This window comes from Mesoplodon densirostris, chromosome 16 (genome assembly GCF_025265405.1).
Source record: "Mesoplodon densirostris isolate mMesDen1 chromosome 16, mMesDen1 primary haplotype, whole genome shotgun sequence".
NCBI classification, from domain to species: domain Eukaryota; kingdom Metazoa; phylum Chordata; class Mammalia; order Artiodactyla; family Ziphiidae; genus Mesoplodon; species Mesoplodon densirostris.
In genome coordinates this window covers 77,210,028-77,231,761 of record NC_082676.1, presented here as the reverse complement: position 1 = coordinate 77,231,761, position 21,734 = coordinate 77,210,028, and the positions used below count along the sequence as shown (strand labels likewise).

The window sequence follows — 21,734 nt, the reverse complement described above, 5'->3', positions numbered from 1 at the left end:
GCACAGCCCGCGTGTCACGTCAGGGCTGGAGGTCGCCCTAATTTACCATTCCCCCTCCTCCCACTGACAACAGGAACGGATGAGCTGGTCTTAGTCCTCCCAGGCACCCACAGTGGGTTTGGGAAAGAGCCCTCCGCATTCTTCTCACCAGCTGAGCATGTGAAGGAGGAACTGAAAAGGCCTTAGGAGCCACTGGGCCCAGAAAAACCCCAGCCAATCCATCACCTGCCTCCTCCGGAGAAGGGTCTGCCTGTCCATCCCGCAAATCCAGGGGCAGGTGGAGAGAGGGGTGTGAGGCAGTGGGGGAAGTGAGTGTGTGTGTCCATGAGTGTGTGTCCACCAGTGTGTGTGTCTGTGTGTCGAGTGTGCGTCGATACGTGTCCGTGTCCGTGCGTATGTCTATGAGTGCGTGTGTCCACAAGTGTGTCTGTGTGTGTCCATGAGTGTGTGCGTCGACGTGTGTGTGTGTGTCTAAGCGCAGAGACAGGGCTGGTAACAGAAGAACAGGCGAGAGGGCGTGGGAGACTGGGCCCTTATTTATAAAAGCTCTTCTGCCCTGAAGCAAGTCAAACTCCCTGCTGAGGAGCTGCTTTTTCTTCCTCCCTTTTGAGTCTTCTTGCTGAACTGACCTCTCCCCCCACAGAGGTCAGGGCTCTGCTCACCCTGGGCACCTCGCCTTCTGGGGCTGGATCGCCTTGGAAGCCCATAGAAGAGAGAATTCTTCAGCTCTAATTTCTGAGAGAAAAAACTATAGTAAATCTCGTGAAGAAGCTGTGCTTTTTTTTTTTTTTTTTTTTTTTTAAAGAAATATATGCACGTTATGATCTTTGGGGAACTGTGGAAAAAACAGAAAGCAAACATGAAAACTGTACATCATCAGAGTCTCCTCCCACAGCCTGCTTCACCACCTCAAATAAATCAGGGTGGGTAATGAATGAGGTTTTAAGAAATGTAACTGAACTTAAAATACAAGGTCAGCATCTCATCCTAGGTAATCCTTTAGAGGATGAGAAATTCTCCTGATTTTCCCACAGGGTTATTTCAGATGCGCTTTTTTGAGCCAAACTATTTTAAAAGCGTTCTTTCTTCCACTACCCTGCCAAATGTGAACTTGAGATTCACACGCACTTTCCGAGAGCTTATTAACGATATTAATGATCATGGATCAAAGGCAAACCCCAGACAATTATTTAGGTGCTTTAAAAACTCATCTTCTGTAGGAGGGTAACAGTTTCTCAGTGCTGGCAAAGATGAAGGTAGCCTCACGTGTCGGGTCTAAATCAGCAGAAGTAACGTTGGGGGCCTTTGGGAGAAAAGAGAACACGTCTCTTGTAGGATTAAAACTTATGCCTATTGATACCCTGTCACCTAAGCCCTTCCCATTTGTTTGAAAGTAGGCCCATTTCTCATCTGCAGAAAGCCTCTCTCCTAAAGGATACTCAGCTCTTCGCAGACCCTGCGAAGACCCTTTTAACATCCAGTTAAACACACTCAAACCTCCACCCCCCACTTTTACTTATTTTTTGGCCACGACTCACGGCTTGAGGGATCTTAGTTCCCCAACCAGGGGTCCAACCCGTGACCCCTGCAGTGGAAGCGCGGAGTCTTAACCACTGAATGGCCAGGGAAGTCCCTACCCCGGCTTTTAAACAATAGTTCTTAACTGTGGCATCTCATGAGAACTGGAGGAGCTTTTAAAACTGCCGATGCCTAGGCCAATAGGAGCTACCCAGGTAAGTCCAATTTCAAGAACCCATTTTTAAACGGATGGTGAAATTAATACACGGAGTGGTACGCTTACCTCGGGGCTCTATGGAGCCAAGTGTGGTACTTAAACTATCAGAGATTATTTGACAGATGAAGAAACTGAGGCCCGGGAGGTTAAGAGACTTGTCCCCAAATACATGAGCCAATTGGTGGTAAAACAGCAGGGCTGTCAGTAGCCCCAGGCAGGGCAGGGCAGCTTTCCTGGGCCGGTCACATGGCACCCATGACCAAAACGTCCAGAAGAAATGGGCTTTGCTTTGTCGAGGGCAGCAGTTCTCAGCATTTCACGTACAGCTATTCAGATGTATTATTCCAACCTGATATTGAAATGCTTCTGAAAAATTATGTACGGGATCTGAGGGGAAATATATTTACAAGCAACCAGAGAGGCCTGGGATCCTGTCATAAAAGGCAGTGCAGAGAAACAGTCAGCCCAGGGCTTCATTCGGTGCTGAACTAGGAGTAAATTCACTTCGAAAATGGAAATGAATCCACTTGGGAAATGTCAAGCTTCTCTGGAAAGGAGTCAAGGTCACATCCTTTAACCCCTCACGAGAGGGGTCTATCTTGACTCACACTGGGAGCAGAAGTGGTAACATAGCTGCAGTGTAGAGGCCGCCCCAAGTCTTACGGGCCAATTTAACCACAACATCCCGCACAGGGTGTTCCAGACCTAAATCTTTAGGGCCAATGGTTCAAATGAAGAGCCCCTTTGATTATTTTAACACAGTCTTCAAAACCTCAGAATTGCTTCAAGGAGGAAAAAGTCTCCAACCAATAGAACATAATGTTATAGACAGCATGTTCAGAAAAGGGCATTTTGAATGTATATTCCTTGGGGTTAATTCACTTGCTTTAAAGAAAAGTGACATATACTAATTTACTTTTTTAAAACAATTTTACTTTTTATTCATAAAACAGGCTCATTGACACTACATACTAGTTTCATCCCCTAGGCATGCACAACTATTTGAACTATCTTAGCAGTTTAAACAAAACAAATGCGAGGATACGGCTAATGGGAGAAGGGAGCTCTCCTGGTGATGCCTGCAGTGTTTGGCTTTCTACCTTGACTGAAGAAAGTTTATTCTGGGGATCTGTCAAATCCATACCTTTAGTTGCCTGGTCAGGTGCTTGGGGATCAAATGTATGGTTTCACTGATTTTTGTTTAATTAACAAGATTTTTGATAAGTAACTGTAACAGCAATCATCAGGTAATAATATCATGCTGCATAATACAACTTATGTGATTAAATCCAACCCTGGTACTGAGCAGTTCTCGACAATTAAAGGCAATAATTTCATCCACTCAAGTTCCCTCTGTTAAGCTACACGGTGACATGTATTTGTTCCTTGTCTTGTTAAGTAAACACAGGAACCAAATTAGAGGGAGTTCTGCAGATTTCTGAGAATTTAATTACATCATAAATTGTAATACCAATGATATACATGGTTAGACTTCTGCCCTGAGTGATTTTCTGAATTAACTTCATTTTACAATGCTTAATTTATTTTGTACCAAGGAAGACTTTAAACTGTTTAACAGAAATCAGCTTAACTTTGATTTCTTACTTGTTGCAACGTGTTTCAATTCATTTGTGTTTCAATAACAACGTTTGAACTCTCTTGTCTTGACAAACGAAGCATGGAAATTTCCTCATAAAAGAAGAAATTAAAAGGATTTCCATACTCAAGCCATAGCACAGCACACTGAATAGAGAGGTTTTGGCTCTTAGGAAAGCCAAAGGAAGGCCACTCACCAGAATTTTGTGGAGAAATTACAGTGGGTCCTGCCAAGAAGGAATTCAAGGAAACTGGGAACGGCGACACCGTGATCCCAGGCCACTCTCTTGGGTACAGAGGTTTCCTTCCCTTACGTACTCTGCTCTCTCTGAGCTCTTTCTGAAATCAAAAGCCACTGATAGGCACAACAATTCATCCTAAAGTCCAAACATGAAACTGAGAGCAAACAAATTAACTGTGATCCCGTTGTTGTCCCCAAGATATACCCTGAGATATCTCATTCAGAAAGAAGCTATATTCTCCAAAAATCAAAATACAGAGGGTTTTCGTGATGCTTGCTTTTTATAAAATGAAATACATTTTTCCTATTTTTTTCATTTAAAATAAGTGAGCACAAAAGCTGCAGCGTTTACTCCTCTCTCCCCAAATGTTTGCTCCTTTGCATTTAGCAATTTATATGCATATCTGGATGACAGTTAACCTCCAGAGGCAAAGAAAAGAAAAATGTTTAAGAAAAGTCACACTGACTGTTCTCAGACATTTGCAAACATTAAAAAACAACAACAACAACAAAAAACCAACACCAGTCTATTAAAAAGTCATTTGAAAGCACTTGGAGGTGACGTAGAAGCCATGACATCGAGAAAGTTAGGGAGTTCAAAGTTATAACATTAATCAAATTGGATCCATAGCATCAGACTTGGATTCCAAGCATTAGGCTTACGGGAACTTGACTATACATTTAATTTGCTTTATTAAGTAAGTGGTTGAAGAACTTATTCTTTTTAACTAAGAATACTGACAGGGTCTCAGATTTTCAGATGCTGGAAATTATTAAGATTATTAAGAATATCAAAACACACCCACTTCTGGCAGTAAAGAACCAACTCTTCATTTCCCACCTAATAAGCAACAACAAAAAAAACCTGGCAGCCCTTTTCCACTCCGTACTTCCAAATATCCAAAGAATCAAAGAACCACTCAAGTAACAAGAGATCCAGGGATGTTTCAGACATGTGGAAGGAAAATGCTTAAAGGTGAAATTCCTCAAACACATGCCCTATTGCGGAAGCAGAGAGCTGTTCCCTCTGTCAATCCTGATAAAAATCCCACGTACATGATGGCTGTGAGAAAGACCCTATCTATCTACAGCCAAAGGTGCTATTTTCCCTCTAGCTCACAGTCATTGTTTTTTCCACAAATATACCAAACTCTAAAACAAGACTTTTCTTGAAGGACGATCACTAAGCGTGTAAGTATTGGCTTTAACCACCAGGCCTAGGTTAACTAATGAAATAAAAACTCGATAAAAACTTTCTCTGGTGCCTCCAGTTCAAATACCTCCTAGTTCTGGGGTAGGCAGCAGCTATTGGAATGGCTCTTTTTAATTCCAGACTCTTCCAGGGAGCTCATTGTTTCTTGGCCTATTCCCTGGGTTATTATTTGTGCCCTCTCTGCTTAAACTGTTCCAATAATGGTTTAAGAAGAGTCAGTGACACACTGTGGTCCTGTCTTTAATGAAGAGCACACCGAGAATACACATCGCTCTGAGAGAGGGGCCCAGGATGGGCCATGTCCGACCACCTTCTCGGGAGGTTTCCACCTGGGTAGTCTGCCCCTACTGGAGGAACAGAATCTGCTCCGCTGTGGTTGGTATTCTGTTGGGCTCCCTCTCCTATAGAATCCTCTGCCTGGAATCACCTGGGGCAGGAAAAAAGCTAAGTGGGAAGAGGAGGGGGTATCAGCGGGCGGGGCCATGTTCCTGGTCGGGGTGGTGAGGCTGGGACCATAGGAAGGGAACAGGCTACCAGGAGAGTCTGGAACATCAGAGGGCTAGCACCTGTATCCACGGCCAGGTATGGCAAGCAAGACTTAGCTTCATGACACAAAATGATGCCATGAAATATGGCTGCCTCTTAATGAGCCTTGCCCTGCAATCTAAGAGGGGAAAGGAGAGTGGGGAAGGACACAATGAGCTGGGAGAAGCCACTAATTAATCTTAAGCACGAACTTACACTGTGTCTGCTTCCATATTCTTTTATATTGTTGGGTTTTTTTCTGGGTTAATTTTTGCTAACTCCTACACTTTGGGGAATATACTTGATTTACCTTGTTACTAGGGAGGTACTACTTCAAAGGACCACCCAATGTTGAGCAGGAAAAAAGATACATTTGATGGGTGGCCTTTGCGTATGGTTTCTTCCTTATTTTAGAATGAAACTGGGTTAAGAAAATCTACTGTAGGTGTCCACCCAAAATAAGTCATTGCTATGATTCACTACAGGACATTTCAGCAAGTCCACTGGAGACAACAGTGGGTGATACTGCAAATGGAAGGCTCCTGGTTTGAAACTTAAACTGCCTGTGAAGCCTTCCAAGTGGAAAACCGCAAACTCTGGCCGCTGAGTTCCACTTGGGTTCTGGTCTGTCCTGAACTTAAACCAGCATCTCAGAGGTGGCGGCAAGGGCAGGGACATGCCTGAGCTACAAGCAAGAACAAGCTTCTCCCACATCTTCCTCTAATGTTGAGCTGAATTATATGTAAATGTCCTGCAACTCTTAGGATAAAGTCACAGCTCCCTGGGCTCTGTGGCCGCCCTGCTTAAGAACCTGGGAACAGAGTGACTCATACACTGAACCCAGGTGCTTTACAGGTTTGAGGGGGCATGACGGGTGCATGTCCACACGTGGGCCCCTGCCGATGCGCTGGAGGCCAGAATTGCCAGGCTGGAGGGAATCAACCCTAGGGAGTCTCCAATTAGTCCGGTGGTTCTCGAACGTGGGCAGGTTTCAGAATCCCCCAGAGTTTCTCATTCTGTAGGTCTGGGTGGGACCCAGGCTCTGCATTTCTTCCACAGATTCAGACCCTGATGCTGGTGCCACAGGCAGACAGTGTGAACCGCTAGCCTGTTCCTCCAGTGCTGCCCTCCTCGGGCTGAAGGGTAGGAGAACTGACCAGCAGCACTGTGGCCCGTCGTGTGGGCCGTCCAGGGATGTGACAAGGAGGCACAAGATTGGTCTCTTCATGCGGTTCCTTCATGGACACTGTCACTGACAACAAAGTGAGTGGCTATTTATCATTAAAGTACATTTCTGAAGACAGTTATAAAGTGTGAATGGGAAAGTAGCAATGCTGTCAGAACAAGCACGTAGGCTCCTGGGGGCCACTGCTTTGACAGCTGACCCCAACGCAGGTATATATTTTCTATGTGAAACAATCCTCCGAATTCCTTTAAAATCACGGCATCTGGACACACTGCTCGTTTGTCACAGGCTTGGCCACTACATCCTCAACTACGCGTTTGCAATTGTCTTCCGTACGTTAGTGGCCTCTTTCGTGCTCTTTCTTTTCTTGCTCAGGCTGCCCTGAGTCGTAGCTAATCTTTCAGTGTTTGTGGCTGAGCCAGTGTGCCGTGCCTGCCCTGGCTTATTTTTCCTAAGATGTCTGGAGGAGAGATTTTCCAAAGCATGCAACTCTTCATTAGACGCGGTTTCTGCCAAATCTCGTTTCAAAAGTAACCCCGGATCTGACAGATCTGAAGTTGGCAAAACCTTGACAGCTTTGCTTTTTTTCCACCATTATTTCCCTCGGGACTAATCGGTCACTTGCAAGAGCAGCTCTCTTGCGGTGGTCGGCGTCTTCCACAGAGCCGTGGTTCCTGCGTTTCTGCTGTGCTCTGGCTCCTCGTGGACTTTGTTTTGGACCCGGGGATGCTGACTCACAGCTACAGACAGGGCTCCCGCGTAGAAGCCCCGTCTCTAACCGCGCCCCAGGATGAGGTTTCTGCTGGCTGCTGGTGCCTTCTGGCGGGGGCTGATGAACTTTCTCCAGCTTTGGAACGGGAAGCCCCCGGTAGCTCTCAGCTGCCTTTATGTAAGCCTTCGCCTGTCCCGTGGACGGGGGACCGGATGGGGCCTGGCTGTCCCCCCTCTTCCGTGCTACCTCCGCAATCACTGAGTCACTGGATGTTCCCACACTGTTCCTGCTGCTCTGTGATTTGCTCACGACGCTCCTTTTTGTTTCAGTTGTGTTCACACTAAAACAAAGAAAGATTTTTTTGTCTTGTAAAGCTGTAATGGCCAGGTTTCCTCCAGATCCCCCTTGTCACACTTCTTACACTTGAAGCAGGACGCATGTGCTACTCTCCCTTCTCCTCACCCCTCGGCCAATCTAGGGAAATCCCCAAGTGTATATTTACATGAAGACCAGATCAAGCAAGAGCCATCACATTGTCCAGTACCCAAGGACACACTTTATTTATCGATCACTGGTTTATCAATGGAGTTATGATGGAGTTCATACTTTAACTAAGGCTGAGAGGCATTCATTTCAGATGTTAAAGATCAATATTGCCTACATTTAATACATTGATTTTTTCCCCAGAAGTAAATGCTCAAATACATCCAAAGCACAGGCTCTGTGTGTGTGTGTGTGTGTGTGTGTGTGTGTGTATGTATAAGAACATGCTTGTAACTACACAAACCCCCTTTCTACAACACACATACAACTGATAATGCAAACTGCACTCTAAGTAAGTGTGAAATTCACTTGGAGGAGCGGGATAGAAGCTGCCCGGGGAGAATTCAGAGACTGGAGCCATTCTATTGAGACTAAAATATTTCTTTAGCCTAAGCTTTAGTCTGGGAACCAATACGTATGTCTGTGTTCTTACTGTTGCTTTGAGGGGCCCGAGGGTTATCACAATGACACGAGGGTCAGAACAGGCACCTTAGGAAAAGAGTGTATTTTTTCAGATCTGTCTGGGGTTGCTCGGAAGGTTGTACAAAATACCCTCAACAGGTGTTTTCATCTTCAAAGCGCTTGTCATTAATTACTCTCTGCAACACACCTGTGAAGCAAGGCCTTGCTCCCCACTGTCCAGAAAGCGAGAGAAAAGGAGTTTGGAAGGAGGAAAAGCCAGTCTGTAACTTAGAGTAGGGTCAGCGCCAGAGGGGCTTCTGTGATTAGGGTCCGAGCACTCCTGCTGAATTCTAGGCCTCGTGTTATGTGCCAGTCCATACAGACAGTCCAGAGGGAGGAAAAGGAAACTCGTGGGACCTACAGGTCTTGCAGAGCGTTTCTCCTGAGCTCTGCGCCAGGAAGAAGCGGCCTCTCCACGCACGCAGCACGATCCTCCGATGCTCCTTGGAGAGCTCTTCCCGGCTATTCCAAAAGATAACAAAAGTTCAACCAGAAATCTATTAGCTGATCAGGAGGAAAAACAGTTCCACTCCAAATGCCCCGGTGAACAGATTTCATTTGGTGAGGACTGGATGTAACTACGTCGTGTTAAGCCATTCTAATGTTTTTTAGTTTAGAAATTTTTGGTAAATTGTCACTTCCCTTGGCTTCCCAGCACACGCTTCATACATAAACGTGCACCACAAACGTGCAAGATGGTGATTCCAAGCCATCTGGGAACGCTCGGCCACTATCTGATATCTCTGTGGCCCTGTGACGACGCCCAGAGCCAGGAGCCAGGCAGCCGTGTGACTGTGGGCCTGACCTTCCGGAGAGACCTGGTGGCACAGTGGTCTGTACCCTGATTAGCCTCAGAATTCTTACATTTTCTCTATTGACAAAAATGCAAAATATGGCTTTTGCAATACTCAAGACAGTGTCAAGAGTTAAGCCTTTCAATACGGGTACTTTGGAAACTGGAGTTTGTAATCTTGGTTACTAAAAAACTGGGAGTTTTTTTTTTTTTTTCCTTAAACTGACAGCACTAACATGGTTTTAGATAACTCTTAAGTGATCTATCTATCTATCCTTATATATTCCCATGGAAGCTTCATAAGGAAGCAATTATAAAACGTAAAAACCTCCCAACCATCACCAACATTGACCCATTTCTTAATTTTGGAAAGTTGTTTCCTTTTTGTTAGCATGTAGATCATTCAGAAAAGGTGTTAACTTCTTTTATTTTCTGGTACATTTCCAAGTACCCTTCTCCAGCCAATTCCACAGTAAAATGTTGCTGCCCCAAGGAATGGTGTTGGTAAGGTACCAGTAGGTCCTTGCTTTAGACCTACACTGGATTAAGAATGACAGCCCCAGAGAGCCTGGTAGGCGGCAGCCATCAGTGTGTTGCCCGGGTGTCCCACAGAGCCATGTCATGAGCTTCGTACAATCACTGCCCTGCGCCACTGAGTACCAGCCGTTAGCTCTCACTAACTCTGCCTACGGTTCAGACTTGGACCAATGTCACTCAGAGTCATGTCCAGTTATGACCCAAGTCAGTTTGAAGAGTCAGTGAATAGAATACAATAGGTTTTATTGGATTATACTGCATTTTGATGCTTGTCCCTTTTCTTTCCCCTAAGACTTACTAGATGACCAAAAAGGGCTAGTTTAAAAGTTAAATGACAGAGAGAGATTGAGATTTATGTGTGAAACACTTCTAAACATGCCCTATAAGTACAGTAGATCTCCCCCTTACAACCACACCCTGTAAGTGCTGTATTTTCAGAGCTGAACAATTAACATAAGGAGCATGAGTCAGGCTTTGAACAACTCTGTGGGAACCAGAAAGCCTTTTGCTATTAGGAATGATGTAAATTCCCCAAGGCTGGAAGAAGTCCACAATGGAGGCAGACAGAGTCATAAATAACAACAATGGATACTGCACAGACCACATAACATATGATGCTGCGATAGTGACACTCTTTGCATCTCATGCTCGATTCAACCGCTGCCTTTATTTATTTATTTTTTAAGCTTAAAGATCACTCTGCATTTCCTATGGGAACTTCAAAAATATCTCTAAAAAACACAGGACAATCGACTCTCCTCCCGAAGTCCTCTGACAACAAACAATGGGGGAAATGTCCTTGGAAGAAAACAACAACAGAAAGAGTGACAGAGTGACAGAAGGAAATGTCCAGCTCAAAAAATGCAAAACCTGTGACTTCGTGTTAAAAAAAGAAAAAAGAAAGAAAGAAAGAAAGAAAGAAGGAAAGAAAAGAAAAAGAACAAAGAAAAAGGTGAGGCAGGGTCTCCCGCTTCCAAATTAAAACCACATTTGGCAATTTGTTGAAGGAGGCATATTTACATTTGTATGAAGACTGGGTGGGCAGGGGAGAAAAGAGATTAGACTCCTTCAGCCCTTGAACTGTCAGATCTCATTAGAAACCTCTCACTCTTACATTTTAGGGTTAATTCACTCCCCTTTGTCACTAAATCACAGCCTCCGGTGCCCCCCAAACAAGTATTCCAGAGGAAGCAGCTACCACCTGCGAGCAGGACTTCCCAAGGGACTTGTCCTGATTACTAATGGCTTCTCACATCTGGCATCAAAATGCAACCGTGGCTTATCCAGAGGCAAAAGTCTTAAGGCTGAGGTGGCAAGTGCCTCCAGGGCTTACCCGGATGACACTGCTGCTTTTCAGATTCTGTGTGACTAACGACCCTGACATCTTCTGCAAAGAATACAGACAAACCCAACATATTCAAGAAGGCTACGGGCAGGCCATCCAAAGTCCAGAGTGGGCACTGCAGGGGGACTCAAGATTTAAGAAACAGGTTAACCAAGAGGATTGCTATGGATCATCATCAATCATCAATGATCCTTCACAACCTGGACGCTAGCTCTGAGTCTAGCTAAGGAAGAAAATGCTGCAACTATCTTTCCCTGGTCACCTCTCCCCCCCATTTATTTATTTACCTTTGGTAATACTTTGAGGATTTTGGTTTTAAAAATGTCCACCTGTAGGGACTTCCCTGGTGGCACAGTGGTTAAGAATCCACCTGCCAATGTAGGGGACATGGGTTTGATCCCTGGTCCGGGAAGATCCCACATGCCGTGGAGCAACTAAGCCCAGGCACCACAACTACTGAGCCTGTGCTCTAGAGCCTGTGAGCCACAAATACTGAAGCCCGCACGCCTAGAGCCCGTGCTCCACAACAAGAGAAGCCACTGCAATGAGAAGCCCGCGCACCACAACGAAGAGTAGCCCCCGCTCGCCACAACTAGAGAAAACCCGTGCGCAGCAACGAAGACCCAACACAGCCAAAAATAAATAAATGAAAAATAAAATAAAATAAAATAAAAACGTCCACCTGCAAAGGTGTGTCTATATACAGTTCCAGGGAGCAACGAAACCGAAGTGGAGCAAGGTTACCGGCCCCAGAAGTCTAATTAGGGAGATACCCTCCCCAGCAGCTTGAGCAGCCCAGGCAGGCACCCAGAGCAAGGGGTCAGGCCCGCCTCCATTCCTGGGGATGCTCTGGAGACAAGTGGATGCACCGTACGTCAAGGACAGCCAAAGCCCACGCGCCCCAGCACAGGTCCAATGGGGAGGCACAGCAGGTGAGTGTCTAAGTATGATGGGGGTGGGTATTACCCCCAATGCTGTCTGGTCTGACCTGGGAAACATATTTTAAATTCCTGGACAGAAAGGACTACAAAGAGAATACCCACCAGAATGAGCTGGGTTGAAACGTAGTGAGACATACTAGTGGATGTTCAAGTTACAAAGCAAGTTGCAATTGTGGATAAATCAAGGATTTATTCACTCCACAGTGACTTACTGAGTACTACTTTTGAACAGAACACTGTTGGATTAATGAGGGATGGGGAGTGAAGGTGGCCTAAAAAAGACATTAAAAATACCCGCTCTCAAGGTTATATCCTCCTCAAGGAGTCCATAAAACATACCCAGGCCTCCCAAAGGCTAGTGGGAAGATTAGCTGTTATCAGAGGCACAGAGGGAGCTTTTCAAAAATATTGATTCTCGGGACCCATCCCTGGAAGTTCTGAGTCACAAGAGCTGGGGTGGGGCTAGATCTATATTTAGGCTCCCAGGTGATTCAAGGACTACGGATGTGCACGAAACAAAGCTCAACAGAGCAGAGCAGCAGGTACACAAATGTAGACTGGCACACCAAGGCAGCACCTGGCAGAGAGCGGCCCACATATGCAGCATCAAAACCACCTGGGGAGCTTGTTCAGAAACGTCCAGGATTCTACCCCAGAATCTACTGCATTTGGGTTTCGGGGCTGAGGGGGTGGCGGTATCAGGGCACGCACATTTTAGCAAGTTCCCCAGTGACTGTGATACCCGGCGGAGTTAATAAACTTCTGTTCTTAGGGGCATGGAATTGAAAACCAAGCAGAGTCATCCCATCAGGCACCACTGAACTCTGCATCAGGCATTGTCTGAGGTCCTTGCAGAGATGGACATGGACCCACAGAAAATGTTCTTCCTGTCATGGAGTCTCCATCCCAGTGGGGAAGACAACAAACAAAACACCATACAATGTCAGGTGGTGATGATGTTATGAGGAGAAATGAACCTCTAAAGGGTTGCTGGGGTGCAGTTTTACATACGGTGGTCAGGGAAGGCTGTGGGAGGTAACAAGGTAAGCTCTACCCACAGAGCTGAGTGGAGGATGGGCCGCACAAGCACCTGAGAAGAGCATTTCAAACCTGGGGAGGGGTCAGGCAGCAGGTAAGAGGTGCGTGCGTGCGTGTGTGTGTGTGTGTGTGTGTGCGTGTGTGTCGATGATGGTAAGGCCATTGGAAGGTTCCAAGAAGAAAAGTGACTTGGTATTTTAAGTGGATCGCCTTGGGTATAACAGAGGGCCAAGGGTGGAAGCAGGGAGACCAGTGATGAGGATACTGCAATGGTCCATTCAAGGACGGTGGGTCTTGGAGGAGGCAGGTGGTGGTGAATAGTAGTTTGACTGGAAATACAATTTGAAGGGAGACCCAACAGAATAAGCTGATGGCTTGGATACAGAGAGTGAGCGGAAGAAAAAAGTCAAGGATAACTCCACGATCCGTGCTTTAAACAACTGGACGAAGGAAGTTACCCTTTACCAATACAGGAAGTACTGGGGGAGAGGCGGGCTTGGGGAAGTGAAACCAAGAAATCCATTTTAGGTATGTAAGCTTTAAGAGCTGTCCTGGATGAAGAATGGAGATGCTGAGCAGGTGGCTAAGCTACAGCTTTTCGGAAGAGAGAGAGAGTTCTGTCTGCAGACACAAAGCTGGGAAGTCCACAGAGACGGTATTTAAAGGCATCTGTCTGGATGAGTTCTGGGGGGAGTGTGTTTGGATGAGGAAAAAGAAGTTGAGAAGACGAGGAGGATTCAGAAAGGAAGACTTAAGAGGGAATCATTAGTGAGGAAAGAGAAGAGTCAACATGACATGGTGTCCCTGGAGGCAAGAGGAGAAATGGCTTCCTTAAAACTGACAACCATGGGCTTCCCTAGTGGTGCAGTGGTTGAGAGTCCGCCTGCCAATGCAGGGGACACGGGTTCGAACCCCGGTCCGGGAAGATCCCATGTGCCGTGGAGCGGCTGGGCCCGTGAGCCATGGCCACTGAGTCTGCGTGTCTGGAGCCTGTGTTGCGCAACGGGAGAGGCCACAACAGTGAGAGGCCCGTGTACCGCAAAAAAAAAAAAAAAAAAAAAAAGTGACAACCGTGTCAAAAGCTGCTGAGCCTTCAGGAGTGAAAACTGACCAGTGGAAGGTGACTTGATGAAAGCTATTTTTGGTGAAGCGCTGGGACCCAGGCATACCTGGAATGTGTCCAAGAGTGAAGTGGAGGCAGAGTGGAGACCAGCACTCTCCAGTGGATATATGACCTGTGCTGTACAGGTGACCTTAAATCTTCCAGGGACCCATGAAAAAGTAACAGGAAACTGGTGACATTAGACTTCAATAATGCATTATTCAACTCCAAATGTTACCTTTACAACGTGTGATCCATATACAATTATTGAGAGAGTTTATATTTTCGTACTGCCTTTGAAATCTGGGGTGGATTCTACACTTCTGACCCGCCACACTTCAAATGCTCAATAGCCAGATGTGGCCAGTGGCCACAGTACTGGCCAGCATGGGTGCGGACAACACTTTTGAAGAGCTCTGCAGTAAAAGGGGAGCGGAGAAACTGGGTGGTAGCTGGACTGGGCATGGTGGGTAATGGAGGGTGAGTCTGGGATGACTCTGCAACAGGCCTATTTGGTGGGAGGTGATCAGCCACCATGTGTCAACCTGCAACTGAGTTCCAGGCACTGTTTCAGAAGCTTTGCACGTATTCACCAACGTCACCCTCAAAACAACTTGGGGAGGCAGGGAGTTTTCTTATTACCGTGCCGCATTCGTGGACAAGTAGCACGAATGCAATCCCACTGCTCATCGGACAGCATAGCTTCCTGGGAACATGTTGCTGCCAGTCCCCTGGCACCAGGATGCAGGCCCCCGGGATATCAGTATCAGTCCAGGGTGGATAGGTCCTGGGGGCCATGATGTCGGCTGACCCTGCGTGGGCACCAGTGTCACAGTTCAGGCCAGCTACCACCTGCTGCAGCCTGGTGCACTGCCCCCCCCTTACAGCCATGGGTGGAAGGTATGGCAGAAGTTATCCTTCCAAACTCTTGTTTCCAGGATTGTAGAACATCCTGCCAGATATGAAGGCAGTAACGGGAGAAGGGGCAAAAAAAAAGATCCTCGATGCTGTTAAGATTTTTCTCACAGAAGCACTTAATGCAGTAATATGGTACTTTCAGTCTTTATCTTTTGAGAGTTGGATCTATTTTCTCATGGTTATATACATGAGTTTCTTCTGATTCTCTTTTGTTTACTCCGAATGAAAACAGCTAATAACCCAACCAGGATATTTTAAAAGTAATCCACAGAATATTAGAATACATAGCTGTTAAATCACATTCATAATGTGACTGTATCTGAATTCCTTGTGATCACATCTGCTCAGAACGACACACCCAGAATTGATCAGATCGGGTTAATGCTCCTGGGATGCAAGGTGGAGCACAGAGGTGACGGGGACAGAGGCCAAGGAATGGCACCCCTTGGTGGCTTGTCCCAGAGCCAGTTCCTTAAGCCCCTCATAGTTGGTCCATGATTATTTGGGGAATTTAAATGCAGCAAGAGGTATGAAAGAAACACACTTTGGAAACTGGAAAGCGTTGAGCACGTTTTCTTGACATTGTTGTGAAAGAAAATCTGACACCCGCGCAGACCACGTGGGTTTATAAGAATGCGAAGGACGCTTTGCATCTGTAGGAAACTTACATGATTAACTTCTTTCCCCACATCTCACTGGGGCCTCACTGAGTATTTGGCAGACAGGTAGTGTCCCTATTTGACAGAACGAGACCCAGGAGATTAAGTGTCTAAGGCCACACATTTAGCTGGGGGCAGGACTGAGTCGAGAAGGCCTGGCCCTGGTGCAGCACTCTCCCCACTGTGCCCAGGGGGTCAGTGTGCCATCTTGGTTAGAGACGGAGATGGAGGAAGAGTACAGAATACTGAGCCCAAAGTCCGTGGGTCCAGCTTCCCTCGGTCACTATCTCACTGTGGCGTCTAGACAAGCCCCGTATCTTCTCTGAACATCAGTTTCCTCATCTATTTTTAAAAACGGGGGTGGGGGGGAGGTTATAATAGCTATATAGTGGGCCCTCACCCATCTCCTGGAAACAATACACAGATTTTCTTTTAGGGAGTCATGTCCCCACTGTCCATCCAAAGTCCATGCCTTTCAGGAGGACTCATCTTCAAGCCTGACTCCAGAAGTGGGCCTGTGACCCAGGCCAGGCGAAGTGGAGTTCAGAATTCATGAGCCTCGTAGAGATGCACGGGCTACAGTGGCCCAGGAAGGAGCCTTCTCTCTTTTCCCATGAACCTGCAGCCACCAGGACTAACCACCACATGGAGGCTGACCGTGAAGCCCAACAGTGGAAGGCAATGCTGACAGATGGTGAGAAACAGTCCTGATGAACGTCTCTGTCCTCTGATCAACATACCTAAGTCTGGGCTTTTGAGGCACATGAGCCAAAAACCTCCCTTTTCTGCCTAAGCCATTTAGAGTTGGCCTTCCTGTCCCTTGAAAACTAAAAGGTTCAAGACCGATACCAGCTCTTCTCAGGTCTGTTGCACTTAACAAGTGATTGTATGTGACAACACTCGACAAAACTAAAAGCCTTTTGCAAACAATAAAAGCAGCACAGAGGTAATATATTATCAGCTTATTTGGGGGGAGGGGCAAATACTAATATTAAAGTAAAAAACTGGAACTACTTTCAGTTCTTCATGATTTTGTAATAATAAGGCAGAAAGAAAAGTGTTCCTCCTAGTTCGGTGTGATGCCTGATGACTTCCAGGAGCGTCAGCATGGTGAAATGTGACCTGACACAAAAGGAGCTGCTCACAGAAAAGCAGCCCAAGTAGAGCATGAAATACAACAGCGACCACAGTCTTAGACGGTGACGCAACCTGGTCATGAAGAAACCACACGTCTTAAAATGAAGAGGTCTCTCTTTCCCAAATTTGACTTCTAAGATTTTCTTAAATTATTTGATATTTAATAAGTGAAGGGAGTGAAAAGGCCAAAACAGATGGGACAGAGAAGTCACGAACAATTAAAGTAGAGAAACATACATGTGTGTATTGGCTCAAAGGAACCAAAGCAAAAAGAGGTACATGAAAAGGAAAGTGGTATCTCAAGAATCCCACCGTGGCCTGAAGGCCTTTTCTCTGCAGGTGATAACGACGGAGGACGTCTGTACTGAGATGCTGCAGACAAAGCACCCGGTATAGGGACCAGTCCTCATGAGACACCCACCAGGCAGACATGACCTCCCCCATCACAGAGATGAGGAAAGTGATACCCAAGAGGCCATGTCACCTGCCCAATTCCCAAGGGACAGGCCTTGGCGCTTCACTAGGGTCCTCTGGCCCCCAGGCCCTCCATCTCTCTGCCCTCCCACGCAAGGGCAAGTCTCTAAGGGGAAGAGAAGCCCAGCCTTGCTGATGTTGCTGCCACGCGGGTTAGCAGCAGATACCCTAAGAGACCCTAGTGTGTTTTTTTAAAATAATCTTTTTTAAGTTTTCATTCCTTCTGAATTGAGGACTGTGAAACTATCTTGTGCAGATCAAGGGAAGTACCAATAAAATAGCTGAAAAGAATGTTAACCTGAAAATGAAATCAGTGAAAACAAACAAAAAAAAAAAATCAAGGAAGTGATCTTGTAGGAAGTACACATTTCATAGGGATTTTCCAGTGTACACTTACCTAACCCTCGAGAACCTAAAAATAAATCCTGAACAGCCCCGGGCCCCATAGTTGAGTCTCTGGTGCCACACAACTGTGAGAAAACTTGGGTGCTTGAAAGAATTTGTAGGTTTGGGACCAGTGCTTCTCAAGAAGGGAGACCACTCACTGACCACTCTGAGAATTGAAGAGAGCTCTTTCACTTTGGCCAGAAAAACATAAAAATACATACCACTCTTTAAAAAAATTTCAGATGATTCATGAATCATAGGATAATAATGCCCAGTTTAAAAGTTGAAGGGAAATAGCTGTGAAAAATAGAGAGAAACTTAATGGCAATTACCTCAGGCAGAACTACCCTAACCCTTGGAGGTCTCCTTATTCAAAAATACCTTCCCTCAGAGGCCTGTGGTTGAAAAATGCCAACAGCCACAGGAAGGTTGCCAGCCCTTCGTTCGTGGTGGTGATCTTTTCCCTGACATCTCCCATGGCCGAGCATGTGGGTCTGGACAGGATGGGAGAGGAGAGAGGTGGGTAAATGTTCAGGGCAGCCAGGCAGGTGGCAGGACTGGCCAGGGAGGGCCCACTGTGGCCCTGGTTGCCGGTGGGAAGAGGCGTGAGAGTCAGAGCAAGGACACCACAGATGACTGTCTGATTTCACAATTCTGCTCAGAACTGGCTCTCTGCCCAGGGATGCAGAAGGAACAGCTCTCCCCATCTCCCTCAAACACAGACAGTGAGACCCCCCCTTTCCAAGTCTCCAGTCTCGTGATAGTGACAGACTTCTGTGGACTCGTCTGGGAACCTCACCCCATTTATGGCATTGCTTCCTTGGGAAAATGAGCACCGAAGTCTAAATCATCTGAGTACTAGTGAACTTTCCCAACATAATACCCTTGCACGTCGACTCCGTCTGTGCTATGACCGTGGGTGTTCTGATGGCCGTGTGGCTTTTAGGAAGTCGGCCTGAGAGATCTGCTGGTTCCCAACTCCTCTGTACCTCAGAGCAGTGACTGGGTCCTTCCTCCAAAGCAATGTCTCACTGGGAGTATACTGGCAGCTACTGGAAATGAAAGGCGTTTTAACCGGTGGTCTCTACCTCCTCCTCCCCTGGATGGTGGTTAACAGAGCTCCCACAGGAGGCCTTGAGTTTATGCTCTTGTTGTATCCCTTTGTCTGTCACTGACTTGCTGCCAAAATGGGGCTTGGTCACTTAACTCTTTGGTACTTCAGTTTTTATAGTTGCAAAATGAAGCTGGGTTGGCAAATGGAGATGAAAAATGAGAGTGCTGAGCTTCTTGAGAAAATCACATGTGCACGTATGTTTCTCATTTCTGGCACAGGGGGTAAGGTGTTTAGCTATCTGCCACTCTGGTGTTAATGGCATTTACATTAACTCCTCTTTGGGGAAGAATGGGAATGATGGTGATAATAACAACTAGTATTGCATTGGCCCTTTAGAATTTACATTTTTGTATTCATCATCTCACTTGATCATTGGGAAGGCTTGCATGGCAGGCATCACTTTTACTTCTGCTTAATAAGTCTGGGGATGGATGCTCCAAGAAGCCAAATGACTTGTCCAAGGTCATCAAGTGAGCGAGGGGAGAGGCAGTGGTCAAAGTCAAGTCTTATAATTTCACGTTTGATTCCTTTTTCACCTGTTCTATTCCCTGCCATGTTTTACTTAATTCAATCGATCATCTAAGTAGTCATCAAAGGGAGATTATAGGCCTCTCACAGGAAAGGTACATTATGGGGAAAAGGCACAAAGGATTAGAGGCCCCAGATACATCCTATTCTAACGTACCCTATCTAACTATTCTAACCGAGATACGCCCTACCCTAACTTATCTATTCTATCTGTTCTAACTCAGCAAAGGGCAGGTTCCTTTGGAGGGCTGGAGATGGGGGCCAGGAGACATCTCATTCACAAGTACTGCTGGCTAATCATTTGGGAGAATTTTTTTTTTTTTTGGCAGTACGTGGGCCTCTCACTGTTGTAGCCTCTCCCGTTGCGGAACACAGGCTCCGGACGTGCAGGCTCAGCGGCCATGGCTCACGGGCCCAGCCGCTCCGCGACATGTGGGATCTTCCTGGACCGGGGCATGAACCCGCGTCCCCTGCATTGGCAGGCGGACTCTCAACCACTGCGCCACCAGGGAAGCCCAGGGAGAATTTTATTATTAGGAAGGGAGAACAAAACCTCCATTTACTGTAACATACAAGCAAAGGATAGTTGATCTTAAAAGAAAATGATTGCCCCTGAGAAAAAATTTTCTTATGATCTCTGTCATTGTCTAGAAAAACTATTCTAGACAGACCAGACCAACCAAGAGCATCTTCATCGCCCGCGGCCCCCGCCCTGCAGCATTTTCGTTAGCATCATCCACCTGCCAGTCCACACAAGGGGAGGGCAGGCAGGTGATGGATGCCGCTATAGTTCCCATCCTTATCCAGCCCATCCACAGGCCCGGCCGAGGACACAGACACCTACCACACAGCCAAAATGTCATGTAATTGAAAAGTAAATGATAAACTCACTGAAAGTTATTTTCCTTACTATGTAAGAAGTTTTTCTATAGTAAGGAGTTTGTGAAATACAAAAATACCAATAGAAAAACTGACATAAACAGACAATTCACAAATGAGTGGGTACTAGTTAAAATAAATACAGACCAAACTTAGTTATCAAGTATGAACTACAGAGGAGTACAGACTAGATCATTAACAAAGGTTATCTTTGGGTTGGGAGTTGTGGGTAATTTTTAGTTTCTAAAATCTTTTGTACAATGAACATGTACAATTTTGGTAAGCAGTTATTAAGTAAAAAACTAAGTTCAGAACACTGTGGGAAATGCGAAATATGGAAATGACCTCTTCCCACTCAAGGAAATTTTCCTAGTGCTACAGGAATCTCTTGTTAATGGCTTCCATGTAATTTACCACTAGCATTGTTTAGGAAATACAATAAGATAAGAAGAATGGATTCTTAAAGTCTACGATACAGTAAGAAAAACCTAGAGAAATCATCCACTAATTTAATTTTTTTGGTACAAAAAAAAAAAGAGTTCCTCTCTTGAATAATGTGTTTTAAACTTACACAGAAATTTCCTCAAGGAAGCGAAATAATTCTGTCATCAGGGTACAGAAGTTAGTGCACAGTCAAATTGTTGTTTATTTCTTCTAGTCTAAAAACTTAAGGACTGAAATGTTTCCTTATAATTTCTATTTATCTTTCCTAAGATTAAACTATAACTCTCCCCTGAATTTTTGTTTTCAATCACAATTTTTAAAGCTATGAGTAAAATGCTCTTTTGTGCAAAATCATTTTGTGGTTTTTATTTAGCTACATTTTCATCTGCTTTCTCTGATAGAAATTCAGTGTGAGAAAGTATTTTTGAGATAATCTGATATCCTCCCCCTTGACTGAGAGGAGGGCTAATAAGGCCCACAGAGGTTCAGTTACGCACAGCTGAGAAATACGACAGCCGAGCTAAAAATAACCCAGGCTAGGGCAGTTTATTGCTTCTTTAGACTCATTTGCATTTCAGTTTTATACTCATAAACTAGAAGGAGGATTCTCTAACATTAAACAGTAGCTTGACTTAAGAGAAGCGTTCAGTTTAGTGCTGAAATATTGTCTCTTGTCAGGGCGTGCCAGCAATCCTTCTACTCTGGGCGAGGGCCTAGCGCTTTGTGAAGAATCTTAACAGCTGTTTTCACAGCTTGGCCACAAATCAAATGAAGGTGAGGCAGGGTGTCTGAATATCTTAACGTACACATCCACGTTTCTGCAGCTCTAGTGCTAAATGCCATTTTTTAATTTCCCAAACAATCACAGACTTTTACAGCTTAGGTTTAAAAGAGAGTAACTTAGAATTTTGGACTTCCCTTCCCGAATTGTAGAGAGGAGCTGACTGAACCATTAAAGTACAGAACGGGTACGTCTTTAAGAAAAGAGGAGGTTCTATTAGAAGGACAACTTTTAGGTCACCTGCCTCACCTTCAGTACCCTTGATCTGCCAAACTGTAAGCTCCTTGAGGGTAAGAGCACTGTTTTTCTTTTTCTTTGTTTCCCCAGTGCCTACCAGAGCTCCTGGCACAGAGCCAGTACTCAGGAAACTTTGTTAAAATGTGATGGTGAGAGCAGATGGGAAGGCTCTCCAGAGACTAGGAGCCGCTGTAACCAATGTTCTAT

At 45.6% G+C, this 21,734-nt stretch overlaps 1 protein-coding gene across 1 annotated transcript in view; it reads right to left on the bottom strand.

Annotated features, from left to right (window-relative positions):
• Positions 1 to 2,690: 2,690 nt before the first annotated feature.
• Positions 2,691 to 21,734, bottom strand: part of SLX4IP (SLX4 interacting protein) — a 192,317-nt gene continuing 173,273 nt past the window's right edge. Inside the window, 3 exon segments of the mRNA XM_060078396.1 lie at positions 2,691 to 7,081; positions 7,083 to 7,548; positions 8,575 to 8,675. Of these exon segments, the coding sequence (XP_059934379.1) occupies positions 6,806 to 7,081; positions 7,083 to 7,548; positions 8,575 to 8,675 (843 nt within the window). The 3' untranslated portion in view covers positions 2,691 to 6,805.